The sequence below is a fragment of the Chrysochloris asiatica genome, unplaced genomic scaffold (genome assembly GCF_000296735.1).
Source record: "Chrysochloris asiatica unplaced genomic scaffold, ChrAsi1.0 scaffold00047, whole genome shotgun sequence".
Taxonomy (NCBI): domain Eukaryota; kingdom Metazoa; phylum Chordata; class Mammalia; order Afrosoricida; family Chrysochloridae; genus Chrysochloris; species Chrysochloris asiatica.
The window spans coordinates 7,420,908-7,440,434 of NW_006408565.1; the positions used below are offsets into that span (position 1 = coordinate 7,420,908).

General features: G+C 37.7%; 1 protein-coding gene across 6 annotated transcripts in view; it reads right to left on the minus strand.

Moving 5' to 3' along the window:
* Positions 1 to 19,527, minus strand: part of EPB41 (erythrocyte membrane protein band 4.1 (elliptocytosis 1, RH-linked)) — a 256,505-nt gene that overhangs the window by 75,332 nt on the left and 161,646 nt on the right. For all 6 annotated transcript variants that reach the window (XM_006862207.1, XM_006862203.1, XM_006862206.1 and 3 more), the window contains 3 exons: positions 11,687 to 11,774; positions 8,901 to 9,053; positions 4,746 to 4,843 (listed from right to left, as the gene is read on the minus strand). In XM_006862207.1, coding sequence (XP_006862269.1) covers positions 4,746 to 4,843; positions 8,901 to 9,053; positions 11,687 to 11,774 — 339 coding nt within the window. The remainder of the gene's footprint in view (positions 1 to 4,745; positions 4,844 to 8,900; positions 9,054 to 11,686; positions 11,775 to 19,527) is intronic.

Genomic DNA, 19,527 nt, shown 5'->3' on the forward strand with positions numbered 1-19,527 from the left:
CCAGTAATGCACCCCTGGGGAGGCTCGGGCCTCTGTTTTATTTAGGGGAGGAGTTTCACACCAAGCTGGGAGGGACTAAAACAGGATATAGCTAACATCAGTAATTTTCCAGACATTCAGGTAACTTTACATTGTACTTCACTGGTTCGAATCCCAGGCCAGCAACTTGGATTCTCAGGTCCCATTAACATATCTATAGCCTCTGAGGTCAGTTGGGGGAAGTTGAGAGTTCTGCAGGAGACGCCCAGGTGAATGGGCTGCACCTGGAAAAGGGATTAGGGAGGATGGGTTCTTTGTCTATAGAACAAAGAACGGAGAAGTAGCTAAGATACTTTTAGTTAATCCTTTGGAGAAAGGTTTAACCTTGCAACCTTTAGTCTTGGCTTTAGGAAAATATCACATTTATCTGTGGATTTTCAAAGGCTCCAGTGTATTAATTTAATATATATACCTGAATATTAATATGAAAGCAATTTGCCATTAACTGCCAGTGGCCTCATTTGTTACACTCGGCCCTAGAGGGCCTCAAACCTCTGACTAGTCTTACACGGTCTGCAACAATAAGTATTTTAAGTTCACTTCCAGCAAGCAAAGTTGTGTCATCTGCATATTGAAGGTTATTGATAAGCCTTCCTCTAATTCTGATGCCATGTTCTTCTTCATGCAGTCCACCTTCTTCAATTATTTGTTCAGCATACAGATTGAATAAGTATGTTGAAAGGATACAACCCTGGTGCACATCTTTCCTCATGAGCACAATAAAGTGTTCTGGAATATCCATTCTTTGCAATGTTATCCACAGTTTGTTATGATCCATACAGTCAAATGTTTTTGTATAGTTAATACAGCATAATTAAACATCTTTCTGGTATTCTCTGCTCTCAGTCAAAATCCATCTGACTCAGAATACATGGTTGGTTCCATGTCCTCTTCTGAATCTAACTTAAGTTTCTGGCAGCTCCCTGTTGATGTGCTGTTGTAACCATTTTTCAATGATCTTCAGCAAAATTTTACTTACATGTGATATTAATGATATTGTTAGATGATTTCCATATTCTGTTGGATCACTTTTTTTGGAATGGGCACAAATATGGATCTTTTCCAATCTCTTGGCCAGGTAGCTATCTCCAAATATCTTGACATAAAAGAGTGAGCACCTCCAGCACTGCATCAATTTTCTGAAACATTTCAACATATATTCCATCAATTCCTGGAGTCTTGTTTGTTGTGAATGCCTTCAGTGTTGTCTGGACTTCTTCCTTTAGTACTATCGGTTCTTGATTATATGCTGCCTCTTGAAGTGGTTGAACATCAACTAGTTCTGTTTGGTACAGTGACTGTGTATTCCTCCTATCTTCTTTTGATGCTTCCTGCTTCATTCAATACTTTGCCTATAAAATCCTTCAATATTGTAATTCAAGGTTTAAATTTTTCTTTAGTTCTCTCAGTTGAGAAATGCTGAATGTGTTCCTCCTTTTTGGTTTTCAAATTCCAGGTCTTTGCACATTCTTTATTTTACTGCCCTTTTGAATTTTCTCACACTGCTCTTTTGAGTTTTCTCCTCAGCTTTTTAACATCATCATTTCTCCCAGTCATTCTAGCTTCTCTACATTCAAGAGCAAGTTTCAGAGTCTCTTCTGACATCCATTTTGGTGTTTTCTTTCTTTCATATCTTTTAAATGACCTTTTGCTTTCTTCTTGTATGATGTTCTTGATATCATACCACAACTTTTCTGGTTTTCAGTCATTAGTATCAAATGCATCATCCTATCTGTTCTAGATTAAGGTGGGATATACTCAAGATTATGTTTTTGCTCTCATGGACTTGTTTTAATTTTCTTCAGCTTCAGCCTGATTTTGCATATGAGCAATTGATGATCTGTTCCACAGTCTGCCCCTGGTCATATTTTGGCTGATGATATTGAGCTTTTCTATTGTCTCTTCCCACAGATATACTCCTGTATATTCCATCTGGCGATGTCCACGTGTATTGTCTACTTTTATGTTGTTGAAAGAAGGTATTTGTAATGAATAAATCATTGGTCTTGCCAAATTCTATATGTGATCTACAGCATTACTTATATCAGCAAGGATCCAACTACTGATCCTTCTTCTTTGTTTCCAACTTTTACATTCCACTCTCCAGTGCTTATCAACTTATCTTGACTGCATGTTTGATCAATTTCAGACTGAAGAAATGGAAGTTGGTAGAATTCTTCAATTTCATCATCACTGGGTTTAGTAGTTGGTGCATAAATCTGAATAACAGTGATATTAACTGGTCTGTCTAATAGGCCTGTAAACATTGTCTTATCACAGATGGCATTTTATTTCACAATAGATCCTGAAATGCTCTTTTTGAGCGAAAATGCAATGACATTCCTCTTTAGTTTGTTTTTCCTGGCATAGTAAACCATATGATTTTCTCATTCAAAATGGCCAATACCAGTCCATTTCTGCTCACTAATGTCCAGGCTATTGATCTTCATAGAGTCCATTTCATTTTTGATGACTTCCAATTTTCCTACATTCAATATTCATACATTCCAGATTTTGATTATTAAAGGATATCTGCAGCTGTTTCTTCTCATTTCTTCTTTCCCAGCAGCAAATGAATGTCCTGAAAGCTCTGCTCCATTCACATCAGAGGAGGTAGCTCTTTCCTAGAAATATTTTGAGAGCCTTTCAAACTGAGAGGTTCACCCTCCTCTCAGTTTAGATGGCATTCAAAATCCAGCCCTGTATCAGACAATGTTCCACTGCTATACATAACGTTTCCAGTGGCTAACTATTCAAAGTGGTCTGCCTATCCATTCCTTTTCTTAGTCTGTCTTAGTCTGGAAGCTTCTCTGAAACCTGTGCACCGTGGGTGAACCCTGCTGGTATTTAAAACACTAGTGACATATCTTTCAACATCACAGCAACAAACAAGTCACCACAGTAGGACAAACTGAAAGAAAAGTGGTGGGTCTGTTGAATAAATACATAAAATTGTTACATAAGATACTATAAAAAGGGAGTATTTCTCCCTTTCGGGATAGTTAATTTTAATTCAGCAAATATTTACTTTCTCTCTTTTATGTAATAGAGCATTTTTTTTTTTTTTTAACATATTCACTTATTTTGGTACAAAGAATTTAAATATACCATTTACAGGTAAATACACTGGCTACAACAGAAATCTATGCCATGGATATTAATCCTTCAAGGAAGATTAGTGAGACGAAAACACTTCCTTCATATATGTATTGATAGAAATGATTTTATAGCAATACTTTTTTTTTTTTTAATCTTTTTTTTTCCCATTTAATTTGTGTTTTTTTTTAAGTGATTTATTGTGAATTATGTGATAGTTTACATGGGAGAACATTGGTTTTACATTCATTCTATCGTATCGTCTCATTGCCATGGTTACAATCCCCTCCATGCAATCCTTCCCCCCGTACCCCCCAGGTCTTCAGCACACAGTCGCTCTCCCTCTCTGGATCTAAAGTCTCCAGCTGCTCCATCGCTCCACGTCATCATCTCTGGCTCCATTTCAGGCATCACTGCTTCTCTGGGTAGGGTCCCGCTCTCTGCTCTTCTCCCTTGATGGTCCTAGGGACCTCCGCTCCTAGACTGAAAAGTTAATCACTCCCTCCTTGCTATAAAACGTCTACCTTTACATTTCCAACCCTCACAATCAGTCCTGATAACAATTATTCACTGTTGTATCACAAGAGACCCATCTGCATTTCATTGCATCAGCCCTGCCTAGACAGATTGGATACTACTCACTGGAGATTCTACCTTCCTCCAGGCCCTCTGGATCTAGGTTCCCTCTTGAAAGCTTGTAAGCCAGTCACTTCTTGCCTTTGTAGCCCCCCACCCCCCATTTTGGGTAGCCAATGTCCAAGTTGCCCATCCCTGTCTACTCTGTGTGTGGAGGGTGTGGGAATGATTCTTAGCAATACTTTTGACTTAACCTCATATTTTGGATGACTAGTATGGTGCCTGCACCAAGAGTAAGCAGATAGAAAATGCTTGATAAATGAACACAAAAGGTTCATAATGTACCCTCTTGATAAACAGAGGTAACAAAATTTCTCTGACTGCTAAGAATCTGATAGAATTGGGCTTCAAACATGGTTCTTTGTGTTCTCTTTCTGGGGCTGGTTAGAATTAAGATAACAAGCAGCTTCACTCATTTAACCTTTCATCATTATAAAAGACCTGCAGGTATGTATGGAGGTAAGTCAGAGTATCTTCCCCTGTAGGATTGATTTTAGCTCTAGCTAGTAAGGTGCTTGGTGGCATAGTGGGTTAAATGTTGAGCTGCTAACCACAAGGTTGGTTCAAGCTCATTAGATGCTCTGTGGGAGAAAAATAAGGCTATCCGTTCCCTCCTCGGAAACCCTAGGGAGCAGTTCTACCCTGCCCTATAGGGTCACTATGAATTGGAATAGATCTGATAACAATGAGTTTGGTTTGGGGTTTTGATAGTGAGGGGCAATCTCAGAGGCCCTAGTAAATATAAAGTGCTAGTCCTCATTTCTACCTTCTTTTCTACTTTATGCAGAAAGGAGCTCTGAGAATGTTAAAGGATGCTTTTTGTCTTAAGATAGATTCATTTTGTCTTCAGATGATCTCACCTGAGCTAAGTTAAAGAGTGCCAGCCACACAAAAATGGAATTTCAATAGGAAGCTTAAAATAGAAACAAGCATAAATAATTTAACCTTGAAAAATACTTAAGTGAGAACAATACCTGAAAAATGTGTGATGCTCTACACAGACTTTCCATAATTTCTTAGCTGCTCGGTAACTGGGAAGTTTGAATCCAATGGTACTTTCATATTGTTCTTGCTATAAAAACACAAACATGAAACATGAATTATTATTCCAGTCCCCTCAGGTAACAGTACTGACTATGTAGTACAATACCAGAGAATTATGGTGCTATAGAAGATGTCATTGTGAATAAAAGTTGTCAGTTCTCTTTACATCATTTGATATCAATAAAATATCTTTTGAAATATTTTCCTACTTACCAAAAGAAATTCACTTACTGTCAGTGTCTTTTTCCAAAGCAAGAAGTCAGGGAATGCATCTTATTTTTGTGCAGAAAACACAAACACAAAGGACATTTTTCTGCGTCAGAATTATAGTCATCTTTTGATTGTCCAGACACTGTTCTTCCTCAGTTACTGTCTGCATTTGGGACACTAGGCTACTAAATCACCAGGGAGTGGTATAGCATATGATTTGTCCAATTAATCAATATTGTTATACAACAGTAAAATTAGTAAATAGGAGTTAAAGATTTTGCCTCAAATCAGGTTTTAAAATTATATATCTAGGTACCTCTTTGAACCAAACCATAGCCTGCTGTGACTTCTTTGTCTCTGTCTTATTGTTGTTAAGTGACGTTGAGTCAGTTTCGATGCATAGCAATCCTATATAGGGTTTCTAAGGAGTGGCTAAGGAGCTCTGGTAGTGTAGTGGTTACGAATCGGGCTGCGAATCTTAAGGTCAGCAGTTTGAAACTACCAGCTGCTCCACAGGAGAAAGATGAGGCTTTCTGCTCCTGTAAAGATTTATAGCTTCAGAAACCCTGTACAGAGTCGCTATGGGTCAGAACCGACTCGATGGCACTTAACAACAACAAGGAGCAGCTGGGTGATTAGAACCACCAACTTTGTGATGAGCAGTCCAGTGCTTATCCTGCAGCTTCACACTAGGATTCTTTAGACATACTTTATAAAACAGAAAGGAGACTGATATTTAAGGTCACTATGAGTCGGTACCGACTCGATGGCACCCAACAACAACAACAACATTACCATTAGTAAACTAAGATATATGAAGGTGAGTCAAATATTACCTGCACTCCACTGATCTTAAAAATTCTGTTGGCTCCACTGTCTTATCAGTGCTTTTCACTCAAGGTCACTGCTGTGCAGGAGTGAATGTGGACATCGGCAAACAAAATTTGGACCAATACTCAAAGGAAGGTAAAAGTTTCTTTTAAAAAATCGTCACTGATGATGAGACATGGATGAATATCACTAAGAGCCTGAGAGTAAATGACAGAGTATAGAATGGAAACATCCTCAATCACCAACCAAGAAATGGTTCAAAAGTCAACCATCAGCTGGAAGACTGAGGCTTACAGTTTTCTGGGATTTTCAAGGGCCAGTATTGGAACATTATCAGGAAAAAGGTTCAACAATCTACAGTGAATGAGATGCTCACTGAAGAGCTGAAGCCTAAACTTCAGATTAAACGCAGGGGACTGCTATCCAATGGCATTGTGATCTTGCATGACAATGCACGTCTACACAACTCTGCCCACACTGTTGACACTCTGCAAAAACTTCATTTTGAGGTGTTAAAGCATCCTTCCTATAGTCCTGATCTTGCTCCACCAGACTTTCAACTATTTGGTCCCATGAAAGCAGCCCTTCAAGGATGAAGATTCACCTCTGATGAAGAAGCGAAGTCAACAGTGCAATTGTGGTTCACAGCTAGGCTAAAACATTTTTTAATAAGGGAACATGAGAGCTTGTTGACAGATGGACAAAGTATATTGAAAAGCAAGGAGATTATGTCAAAAAATGTTTTTGTTCTTTTCTAAAAGTTGATTAAAATAAATTCTACAGCCACAGTGCTGATCATTTTTAACTTACCCTCATAGGTTGTTACTGTTGTTGTTAAGCGCTGTCAAATTGGTTCTGACTCACAGTGAAACTGTATAGGGTTTCTATGGAGTGACTGGTGGGTTTGAACTGCCAACCTTGAGGTTAGCAGTTCAGTGCTTATCCTACCTATGGCATCATACCAAGACTTCAAATTCTGTAGCATCATCTGTATTTTTACAGGTGAAAAAACTGAAGTCATGGGAGTTATTTGCTCAGTGTCATATCTATTAAGTGACAGAACCACTTTTTACTACTTTTACTACTACACTGCTTCTCCTGGAGTCCTGGTGTGGCATTGTGGGTTAATGTGCTAGACTTCAAAGTTGGTTTGAACTGCAAGGTTAGCAGTTCAAGCTCACCAGCTGCTCTTTGGAAACCCTATACAGGTTCACTATGAGTTGGAGCCAACTTGATGGCACTTAACAACAACAACAACATACTACCTCTCTTGGTGGCACTGTAGGATAAGCACTGGATGGATAATCACAAGATTGGCAGTTCACACGCACTAGCCCCTCCATACGAGAAAAATGAGGCTTTCTGTTCATAAAGATTTACAGCCTTGGAAAGCCTATAGAGAGTCAGTATAAGAGAGAATTTACTTGATGGCAATGGGATTTATACTACCTCTAAGTCATGTCCTATACTATTGTCTGGGTAGCATGGTGGCTCTGTAGGATAAGTGAAGCACAATGTTGGCGGTTCAAGCATACCAGCCACTCCATAGGAGACTTCTGCTCCCACAAAAAGTTACTGCCTTGGAAACCCTTTACAGGGTTGCTATGAATTGGAACTGACTTGCTAGCACTTAACAACAACAAGAACAACAATATTCTACCTCTAAAAATCATACTGCTGCTTTCTTAAATAGGAATTTTGAAATTTTAGTTATATGTAATGTAGTTGACATTTTCAAAAACCAAGGCCTGAAAAAAACCCAAAAAAACAAGGCCTGCCCCATTCTTATTTATTATTATTTATTTATTACCTTTATTAAAACATAAGATTATTGGAAGATGGGCCTCTTTAACTGCTATATTCTTAACACCTAGAATATTGTCCAGTGGCACAAGGAAAACTCCCAATATTTGTTTACTGAATGACTCTTAAATTTGATGCTCCTTGATAGAAGACTGTGATTACTCTGTGCTAGGCACAGTTAAACAATTTTGTTACTAAATAAATACTTTGACAACCACTCTTTATCCAAAGATATTAAGGCTACACATCTAGTATTTTCATGCTCAAATAGTGAGCCATGTTTTACCAGCAGATGGTGATATATACACAAAAAAGCCACCTTACATGAATATGTTGCTTTCCTATTTAAAGATCTTATTATTGTATTTGTTCCTCAATTCAACTGTGAGGGAGGAAATATCCCACTAGAAAGATAAGAAAGGTGAGTCTTAGATGTGTCCAAGTCTTTTGCTTAGTAAGTGAAGAGCAGGAGTTAGAACTTTTTTTTTTTATTATTTGAAGCCTACTTAGACAAATTTCCACTATACCGTGACAACTCTTTTATGACGAGTCAAATTTGGCCAGCATTAGTATACTCTGTAACTCGATCACAGGTTAATAAATAATGGAGTTATCTGGCATAAAGGTGAATATCCAATTCTATAAAAATGACAACTTGGCCAAAAAACACATTCTCAGTAATTATTAAATGCTATGTATATAAATAAATGTTAATTATATGAAGTAAAAGGTCCTGGTGTGGTGCTGTAAGATAAGCACTAGATTGCTAACTGTAAGGTCAGCTGTTCAAACCCACCAGCTTCTCTTTGGAAAACCTATACAGGGTTGATATGAGTTGGAACCGACTCTATAGCACTTAAAACAATAACAACAACATGAGGTAATGGGTTGATGACATAAAATAGGAGTTGTTTTGCCTCAGAAGTAGTTTTAAAATCTTCTGCTAGTCAATTTGAAAACATATTTCTATAAAGTTTTATCTGGAGTAAACAAGGAACAAATTTATAATTCCAAATTTCACTTTTGGTCACGGTATATTTGCTTACTTACAGGAAGAGAAATATCTAGAAGACCAGTAGTTAGGAAAAGAAGCATCATAAGACTGATTAAGAAAACAGAATTATCAGCCAACTATGTGGGCATAGTTGGTTATAAAAGCCTCTGTGTTGTAACAAGGAATGAAGACATGTTTTAGATCTGGTCTGTGCTTGATTCAGGAGGAAGAAACAAGGATTCTATACCTCTCCAGGTCGAATCTTTATGAAAAAGCTGCTCCGTTTGTATGAAATCTTTAGCACTTTGGGCCAGGGGAATCGGTTAATTCTCAGCTTATCTTTGTAAACCAGAAGGCCACTAGAGCAGACACCCAGGATGATATCCACTCCCTCGAGATCCTGAAAGAGGAAAACATTCGCATTTGCATCGTCAGCAAAATGTTCAACAGATTGGTGCCAATTATTAGAATCCTATGCAATAATTTTGTTATTACACAATATTTTATAAAAAATCAATGCTATTACCGATCACAAATGTCTTTAAAATGTCCAAATTTGATTTATTAGTTGTAGTTCTGTAATATCTTCCAAGGGAATAAATCAAATTACAAAGCTTTATACATGAAAATATCCAAAATGTTGAGTAAAAAACTAGATATAATCACTAAGTAAAATAAATGACATAATTACATGTACAATTTTATCTTTACAATATAAAAAATAAACAAAGAAATAAGATGAACATATAAAAATGTTAACAATAGTATCTTGTGGTATTATTATGAGAAAATTTCTATTTTAATTTTCTATACTTTCCAATGAAAAGAAATGTGTTATTTTTAAAAATACTTAAACATCACAAAAATAATAAATGCATGTAGAAATAATAAATGCATGTAGAAAACAAGTAAAATAAAACGTAAAATTCTATCCCTTACCCACCCTCTTTAGTTGTTGTTAAGTGCTGTTGATTCTGACTCACAGCGACCCTATGTACAACAGAACGAAACACTGCCTGAACCTGGATGACCTTGCTGTTAACAGTCCAGTGCTTATCCTACAGCACCACACCAGGGCCCTTTGTGTCACTATTGTTTTTAGGTACAGTTGAGTGGGTTCCAACTCATAGTGACTCTAGGTCCAATAGAACGAACACTGCCCGGTCCTGCGCCATCCTCACAATTGCTGCTATGCTTGTGTCCACTGCCACTGCTATTGTGCCAATTTATCTTATTGGGGGTCACCCTCTTTTTTGCTGACCCTCCATTTTTCCAAGCATGATGTCCTTCTCCAGGGATTGGTCCCTCCTGATAATATGTCTGAAGTATGAGAGATGAAGTATGGCCATCTTGGCTTCTAAGGAGCTTTATGGCTGTATTTCTTCCAACACAAATTTGTTCTTCTGGCAGTCCATGGTGCCTTTAATATTCTTCTCCAATACCATAACTCAAATGCATCAATTCTAGGATCTTCCTTATTCACTGTCCAACTTTCACACCCACCACTACTTTGTTATATGCTATCATATGGATTTCCAACTCAGTGACCCCCACATGACAGAGTAGAATCGTCCCATGGGGTTTTTTTGGCTGTAATCTTTACAGAAACAGATACTAAGGTCTTTCCTCTAAAGAGCCACTGGGTGAATTCGAACTGCTGAAGTGATGCTAAATGCCATTGTTTTAGAGCCCATATATTAAGAACCACAAGGCCAATGGTTCTCAAATTCAGGTGAATAAAAATTATCTGGTATGGTCATTATATGTGGAGACTCTAAAGTCTCTCCTTTTCTGACTTAGACAGAAAATCTGGACAGGAGCTCAGAAACAGGTAATATTTAATAAATACTTCCAATGATTCTGATACAGGTAATGGTCTCTGTGAGGCATACTACTTGACATTTTCAAATCTTAACTGTGTCCAAAGATCTTATCACTTTAGGAAAATATCATTTCTTTTGCTCTGGGGGCTGTATCTTTTGATACTTACAATGGTTTGATATAAAACTTCATTATGATGATGGAATTGCTAAGGGACCAAATTCAATTGATACACTTTTAATAGCTAACAAGAACTACTATTCTTTTGAATTTTTTTTTTTTTTTTATACTCTAGATAAAGGCTGGTAAGTATTATATTATTGTTAAGTGCTGTCAAGTTGGTTCTGATTCACAGTAACCCTATATAGGGATTGAAAGGAATGACTGGTGGATTTGCAGTTAGCAGTCCAGTGCTTGTCCTACAGCATCACACCAAAAGTATCATGCTGTTGTTGTTGGTAGGTGCCTTTGAGTTGGTTCTGACTCATAGTGACCTTATGCACAAAAGAATGAAACCCTGCCTGGTTATGAGCCGTCCTCACAATTGTTGCTACGCTTGAGCATATTGCTACTGCCACTGTGCCAACTGATCTTGTTGGGGGGTCTTCCTCTTTTTTACTAACCCTCCACTTTATTTAGCATGGTGTCCTTCTCCAGGGACTGGTCCCTCCTGATAATATATCTGAAGTAAGAAAGATGAAGTCTTGCCACTCTGGGTTTAAGGAACATTCGGGCTGTACTTCCAACACAGATTTGTTTGTTCTTCTAGTAGTCTATGGTACTTTTAATATTCTTCTCCAACACCATAACTCAAATACATCAATTCTTCTATGGCCTTCCTTATTCCTTATTCACTGTCCAGCTTTCACAGAAGTAGTATATATAGAAGGGCTTCATAAAGCTTATGGAAATATTTCATTATCTTTTCATTCTATTTTTTGATGAACTTTTTGAAGCCCCCTTGTATAACACAGGTCTGATACATTAAGGTGCTCTGGTGGTGCTGTGGGTTAGATACTGTGTTGCTAAAAACAAGGTAAATGGTTAAAACCCACCAGCCACTCCACGGGTGAAAGATGAGGTTGTTGGCTCCCATATAGATTTACAGTCCTAGAAATCCTGAATATGGTCACTATAAGTCAGAATCAACTCAATGGCAGTAGAATTTGGTTTGGATGCATACATGTTAATATAGCCCAAAGTTATCATTACCTTTGCTTTATGAAGATCAACTCCATACATAGACAACTTTTTGGCATTCTCAAGAAATTCCAGGTCAGCCTGAGCTGGAGTCATGGACCTTTGAGGGAACAAAAACAATAAACTCTTTCAGTGTCACAGTGTTAACATGTATAGCAATAACATCTGTTTATTAATTATACTTTTTTAAAACACCTGGTGGTGTGGTATGCCGTGGAGTCAGTTCTGACCCATAGCAACCCTGCACAGGCCTTCCGAGGCTGTAGTCTTTATGGGAGTAGAAAGCTTCATCTTTCTCCCGTGGAACAGCTGGTAGTTTTGAACTGCCGAACTTGAGGTTCACAGCCTGATGTGTAACTACTATGCTACCAGAGCCCCGTATCTATTTCTATACATCTATAGATAGATAGATAGATGTAAGATATATTCCATAATCTCATCTCCCTTATCGTTCATTGTTGTTAAGTGCTACTGAGCCAGTTCTGACTCATAGTAACCCTGTATAGGGTTTCTAAAGACCCACTGGTGAGTTTGAATTATCAACCTTGAACCGTCCAGTGCTTATCCTACAGCGCCACACCAGCACTCCCATCATTCATTATATGCACCTATATAACTGATATATAGCTTAGAAAAAAAGATATTTGGGAAATAAAGTCATTAAAAACTTAATCTGGAAAAAAAACACATGTTTTTTTTTTAAGTTCTATTTAAACAATTTCTTTAAGCCTACCTCCTTTTACTGTCAATTTTGCCCCTTCCTCTTTTCAGCTGCCTTCTCCAACACACACAATCCCCTCCCACTAATTTTTCTTGCTAAGAAGGTGACCAGATTAAATCCTCTGAGGGCATGGTGCAATTTACAATATCCTCTTAGTTGCCTTTTTCTCTCCATAATCCTGAATTGAATTATTATGGAAATTAAACAGGGGGCAGCTGAAGTTATTTAACTGGGGTCTCTTAATGGAGACAGGCATGATGAAAAGAAAATTTCTGGTAACAGATGGTGTCCTGTCCACTGATATAAACAAAACAATTTGGTTAATAGAAGCACACATATAATGGGGTTGCTTTCTCTGTTACTAGGAGTAAGATGTATTTATTACCAGGCACTTAATGAATTAGATTTGTTTGAAAACAATCAATCTCACTGTCTAAACATTCACTGTGATAGTCTTTTCTTCTCTATATGTTTCCTTCCTTTTGAAAAATGCTCATGAGTTGCTAATCAGGGAAAGATTACCCAATAACATGGCTGTGAACTAGTTTATTTGTATTTACTAATCTGTAGTAAACAATTTTACCACATCGCTGATGTAGTGAAAAACACGTGAAACTCTTTACTACAGATTAATAAACATACAGAAGTAAGCCTGGGTTCACCTTGTTTATTGGGTTATCCAACACTGGTTTTATGCTGAGCTTTCAAAATAAAGATATCACTCCTAGTGCAGCATGGTTCAGGCCAACCAAATACGAGGGGGCTTCAGAAAATTCATGGACAAATTTCATTACCTTTTAATTCCACTTTCCACATACTTTTTGAAGTTCCCTTGTATAACTTCATGGTAACAATAATGCAGCTACATCCTCAGAGAAAAACCATGTAAATGCCTGTTTCCCACAGGACTGCCTCAAACTATATGAAGCAGTAGTGTCTCTCATTTAACAAGAAGTCACTTCCAAACCCATCTGTCTTTACTCTCATTAAAAAGAACAAAGGTTTCTTGGGACCAAAAAAAAAAATCTCCTGAGAGAGGCTGCAGATTTGTTAATGAGTTAACCACTCTCAATAAACTTCTTTCACAATTTCTAATGCATCACACCTTAATTTTATTCATTAATGGACTTGAAACTGAAGATGGGGGGTGGGGAGAATGGGAAAATTAATCTATATGTAGTTCTGTAAATTGAGCCATTAAATAACATCACAGGTAAGTTTTTTTTTTTCACATAAATTGTATATCATTGTAGTTAAGGTTACTTCCAGCTATTTTATGCTTTTTGTTAGTATTATCGATAGAATGAATTTTAGGATTTCAAAGCTGGAATGAAGAGTGAAGATTATATTATGGAGTCCAATACTTTCACATTGCTGACAAAGACATTGCAGGCCTGAGGGATCACAAGATCACTGGTAGGTTATGATTCCTAGTTTGAGGTAGCAGGCTGAAATCAGCTGAAATTCCACTCAGGGTGGAATCCTGGTTTCTGTCCTTGAACAGTAGTGATCTTCAATCTCTTTACTATACAGTAAGAATTATTGTATCTACTCCTAGAGACTATGATAGGCAGTTTTTTATGTCTTTGTCTTTGCTGAATGAATGACTGTGACTATTAAAATCAAATGAGATAATGGTTGTAAAACTGCTTTACAAATTATGTTGTTGTTAGGTGCCAACGAGTTGGTTCCGACTCAGAGCAAACCTACGTACAGCAGAACAAAACACTCTCCAGTCCTGCACTAACCTCACAATTGTTACTATGCCTGAGTCCAATAAGCATAATTGTAAATGCTATTATTAAAGCAACCTTAGCTTTCTGATAGTCTACTAGTCCCTCTACACACAGCTCGTAATAAAGAAAAACGAATCAGGATCACTTTAAGTTGGAAAGCAAATTTTGAAGCAGTTAATGAAGCAATCATGACAAAAATTTTCCTATCTCATTTCTCCAATTTACAATATTATCAAAGAAACAGAAGAGACATTAGTAGGTCAATCAATTTGAACACAGTTTTTTATTTCAATTATATAGCTAAGTACTTATATAATCATGTTTTAAAATTAATGGCAGATGGTAAGAAGATCTTTAATTTTAAAGCTATGGTTTTCTTTGTAGTTGAAAACAATATTTATATTTGAAGACTGACTGATGTTTACATTTAAAAATTTTTAAATACAGTAAAAGGAGTCCTGGTGTGGCACTGTGGGTTAATGTGCTGGACTACAAAGTTGATTTGAACTGCAAGGTCGGCAGTTCAAGCTCACTGGTTCCAGTTCACCAGCTGCTCCTTGGAAACCCTATACAGGGTTGCTAAGGTTGTAACCAACTGGATGGCACTCAATAACAACAACAATGTATACAGTAAAAAGGACTCCTGGTACAGCGCTATGGGATCAGCACTGGACTTCAAACCACAAGGTCAGCAGTTCAAATCCACCAGTGGCTCCTCAGAAAACCTATACAAGGTTGCTATGAGGCAGAACCAACTTGCCAGCACTTAACAACAACAACAACATACAGTAAAACCTGCAAAAGCCAGAACCAGTGTAGGACAGAAACATGTCAAAGAATCCTGTCAAATATTTTCTACTAATAGAAAAGTGGTAAGGCTGCACCCTGTCAAAGGCAGAAAAGTTGCAAGCCCTAGAAAAAACAAGGCAGCCCCATTGATTCTGCTCTCACAGGTTTCACTGTAATTTAAAAAATTATGAAACACCATTAAATTTAGAAGTTATATACAATATAAAGAATTTTTCCTGAACCATTTGAGGGTATGTTGTCTGTCAATACCCTTGTGTTGAGGTTATACAGGAAACCATGAAAACAAATAAATAAACATTGATACATTGTTATTAGGTGCTACGCCAATTCACAGTGGCGCCATGCACAACAAAATGAAACGTTGCCAGGTCCTGGCCATCTTCAACTGATTAACCGATACATCGCTGTCATCTAATCCTCAGGCTCCATTCAAGTTTAGCCAATTGGTCAAAAATGTTCTTCATAACAGAAGCTCCAGTTTAGCATGAACTCATGCCTCTTTGTTGTTAAATTCTGTGGTGTCGGTTCCAACTCATAGCGACCCTGTATAGGGTTTCTAAGGAGCGGCTGGTGAGCTTAAACTGCTGACTCTGAGGTTCAAATCAACCTTGTAGTCCAGTGCATTAGTCTGCAGTGCCACAAGCAGGGCCTTCATCTTTGACTTTCATACCATGACCATTTGAAGATTATAGACCAGTTGTTCTATAGAATGTCCCTCAATTTGGGTCTGATATTTCCCCAGGAATTGATTCAGGTTATGCCTCTTTGACAGGAATATCAGAAGTGGCACTGTGTTCTCAGTGCATCCTATCAGTTTCAATTAGTTTCATCACTGATTCATGTGTACTTTGACTACTGATGTCTGCCAGACTTCTCTGTTAAACTCTTCTGTGTGGGATGTATTTTGAAACCTTTAAAATACCCTGTACCTTTATTAAATTTTCTATTTATTCATTTGTTTATTTATACCAGTCTCATGAATTCTCATTTTATTCAACATTATATAATATATAAGGATATCATGTTTGGTAAAGTAGAAGGTTGGAGAAAAAGAGGAAGACCCCCAACAAGATGGATTGGCACAGTTGTAGCAGCAATGGGCTCAAACGTAGCAATGATTGTGAGGTTGACACAGAACTGGACAGTGTTACGTTCTGTTGTGCATAGGGTTGGCACTGACTTAATGGCACCTAACAACATCTATCTCTGGTGGCACCGTGGTTAAAACACATACCTGCTAAACAAAGTTAGGTGGTTTGATCCCACTAGCCTCTCTGCAGGAAAAAGGTATGGCAGGATGCATCTATAAAGATTTTTTGTTGTTGTTGTTGTTATGTGCCATGGAGTTGGCTCCGACTCATAGCGACCCTGTACAGGGTTTCCAAGGCTGTAAATCTTTACAGGAGTAGAAAGCCTCATCTTTCTCCCAAGGAACAGCTGGTAATTTTGAACTGCTGACCGTGAGATTAGCAGCCCGATTCATAAACACTACGCTACCAGAGCTTTGTGGTTGTTATTGTTAGGTGCCATCAAGTCAGTACGGACTCATAGCAACCTTATGCACAGAACAAAACACTGCCCAATCCTGGGCCAACCTCGCTACCATTGCCATGCTTGAGTCCATCGATGCTGCCACTTGGCCAATCCATCTCATTGCTATGGGATAAGCACTAGAATGTAAGGTCGGTTTGAACCACAAGGTGAGAGGTTCAAATTCATCAGTTGCTCCTCGGAAACCCTATACAGAGTCGCTATGAGTGGGAACCGACTTGACAGCACTTTAACAACAACAACAAACCATTAAGAGTGCTGTGTTAAATTTATTCAATAATATCTAATAACTTACTGATTGTACGTACAACAGCTTCCAAAAGCACCTAACCAAGGAGCTTTGACACTGATCAGCTCTTGCTCATTAAAAGTTACAACAAAGTTTCTTTGTGTTTAATTATTTCCAAGCAAGTGGGGTAAGGACAGTGAGTTCCAGTGTTATATGAGTCTTTTAACAGTGTTTGTTACAGCTTCTAATTAAGGACTGTGAATTCTAATAGCTAAGTGGGGGCTCACTGACAAGTTTACATAACTTTCTAGTACCCATAAAAGCAGGGCAATTCATTTTAAACCTTGATTTGCCAGGATAAATTTGTTTTAATTATAGCTTTAAAGTCTGGGCAATGGGCCACTAAGGGCTCCATCTACCTATGCTCTCTTCTATTTGTCTGGGGAGCAAGTAGTATCTGTACTTTTCAATGCATAATAAAATACTTCTGCCTCAGCATAAATGTCTATGAATGAATTAGCTACAATGTCATGTTACTGGATATAATTAAAGTTATCTGTTTAGGTTTCTGTTTGTGAAGACTGTCAACCTTCCAAAATGGAGCAATATAAATGTGAAGATGCCAGACCTCTACATTTTCTAGTCATGGAGATCTATTATAGCTCAATTTCTATCCACATATCTAACAGAAAATCAACTGGACAATATCCACCTGCCCTTTCAGATTGTCTTATCTTTTCTGGTTTAAAGTCTGTTAAGTTCCAAAGAGTGGGTTTCCAAACCCAGATCCACCTAACTTGTAAATGTAGAGAGGAATTATTATTATTCTATAAAATATGTGAGCTCTCATATGCTAGTCAGTCATTGTACTAAGTAATTTAAATAAATTTTCTAATTTAACACACAATTAAAACTATCACCCTCAAATTTCATAAAACTGAAGCTTAGAGAAGTTAAGTATTTAAGAGTCACACAGCTAATGAGAAACACAATCTGAATTCAAAGTAAGGGAGACTGACTCCAGAGCCCAGGCTTTCAAGTATTATGCCCCACTGCCTAGCTCAGTAGTTCTCAAACTTTTTAGTTTCGGGCCCCCTTTTATTCTCTAAACAATTAACATCAACTTCAATGAGTTTTTCTTCAGGAAAACTATATCTATCAGTATTTACCAAATTATAAATTAAATTTTTTAAAATCGTTAAGTGGCAATAAATTCATTACATTTTGACAAGAAAAATCTATTTAAAAAACAGCAACAGTATTTTTCCCAAAATGTAGTGAGAAAATTACACTGTTTTATATGTAAGTATTTGCCAATTTTTTTTATTGTATGGCTTAACAGAAGACAGTAACATTCTCGTACCTGCTTCCACAATCTGTTTTGATATGTTGATTTGGGTGTAGTATCTTAAGAAAATTTGATTTTATACAGCATGTAGTTGGGAAAGGAACGACTGATAATTAAGAATACTGTTCTTTATTGTTGTTGTTGTTGTTGTTGTTAGGTGCCATCGAATTGGTACCAACTAATAGCGACCCTATGTACAACAGAACGAAATACTGCCCGGTCCTGGGCCAACCTCACAATTGTTGCCACGCTTGAGCCCACTGATGCTGCCACTTGGCTAATCCATCTCTCTGGGGGTCTTCCTCTTTTTCTCTGACCCTCCACCTTACGAAATATGATATCCTTCTCCAGCGATTGCTCCCTCCTGACAATATGTCCCAAGTATGAGAGACGAAGTTTGGCCATCCTGGCCTCCCAGGAGCACTCTTGGCTGCACTTCTTCTAACACAGACCTGTTGGTTCTTTTGGCAGCCCATGACATTTTCAATAATCTCGTCCAACACCATAACTCAAAAGCATCAATTCTTCTACGGTCTTCCTTATTCACTGTCCAGCATTTGCATGAATATGAGGTTATTGAAAATACCATGGCTGGGGTCAGGAGCACCTTAGTACTCAAGCTGACATCTTTGCTCTTCAACACATTAAAAAGGTCTTGTGCAGAAGATTGGCCTAATGCAATATGCCCTTTGATTTCTTGACTGCTGCTTCCATGAGTGTTGATCCAAGAAGAATGAAGTCCTTGACAACTTCAATCTTTTCTCCATTGATAAGAATGTTGTTTATTGGTCCAGTGGTGAGGATTTAGATTTTCTTTACATTGAGATGCAAACCATACTGAAGGCTGTGGTCTTTGATCTTCATCAGTAAATATTGTAATTCTCTTCACTTTCAGCAAGTAAGGTTGTATCATCTGTATATCACAGATTGTTAATGAGTCTTCCTCCAATCCTGATGCCACATTTTTCTTCAAGTAACCCAGATTCTAGGATGATTTGCTCAGCATACAGGTTGAATAAGTATGATGAAAAAATACAACCTTGCGCACACCTTTCTTCATTTTAAAAGATTCAGTGTTCCCATGTTCTGTTCGAACAACTGCCTCTTGGTCCAGGTACAGATTCCTCATGAGCACAATTAAGTGTTCAGGAATACTCATATTTCACAATGTTGTCCATCGCTTGTCATGATCGACACAATCGAAAGCCTTTGTGTAGTCAATAAAGTACAGGTAAACATCTTTCTGGTATCCTCTGCTTTCAGCCAAGATCCATAGAGCATCAGCAATGATATCCCTCATTTTAAGGCCTCTTCTGAATCCAGCTTGAACCTCTGGAAGTTCTCTGTCAATGTATGCTTGCAGCGTTTCTGTATTACCTTTATTAAAACTTTACTAGCGTGGGATATCAAAGATATTGTCCAATGATTTCTGCATTCCGTTGGGTCACCTCTCTTTTG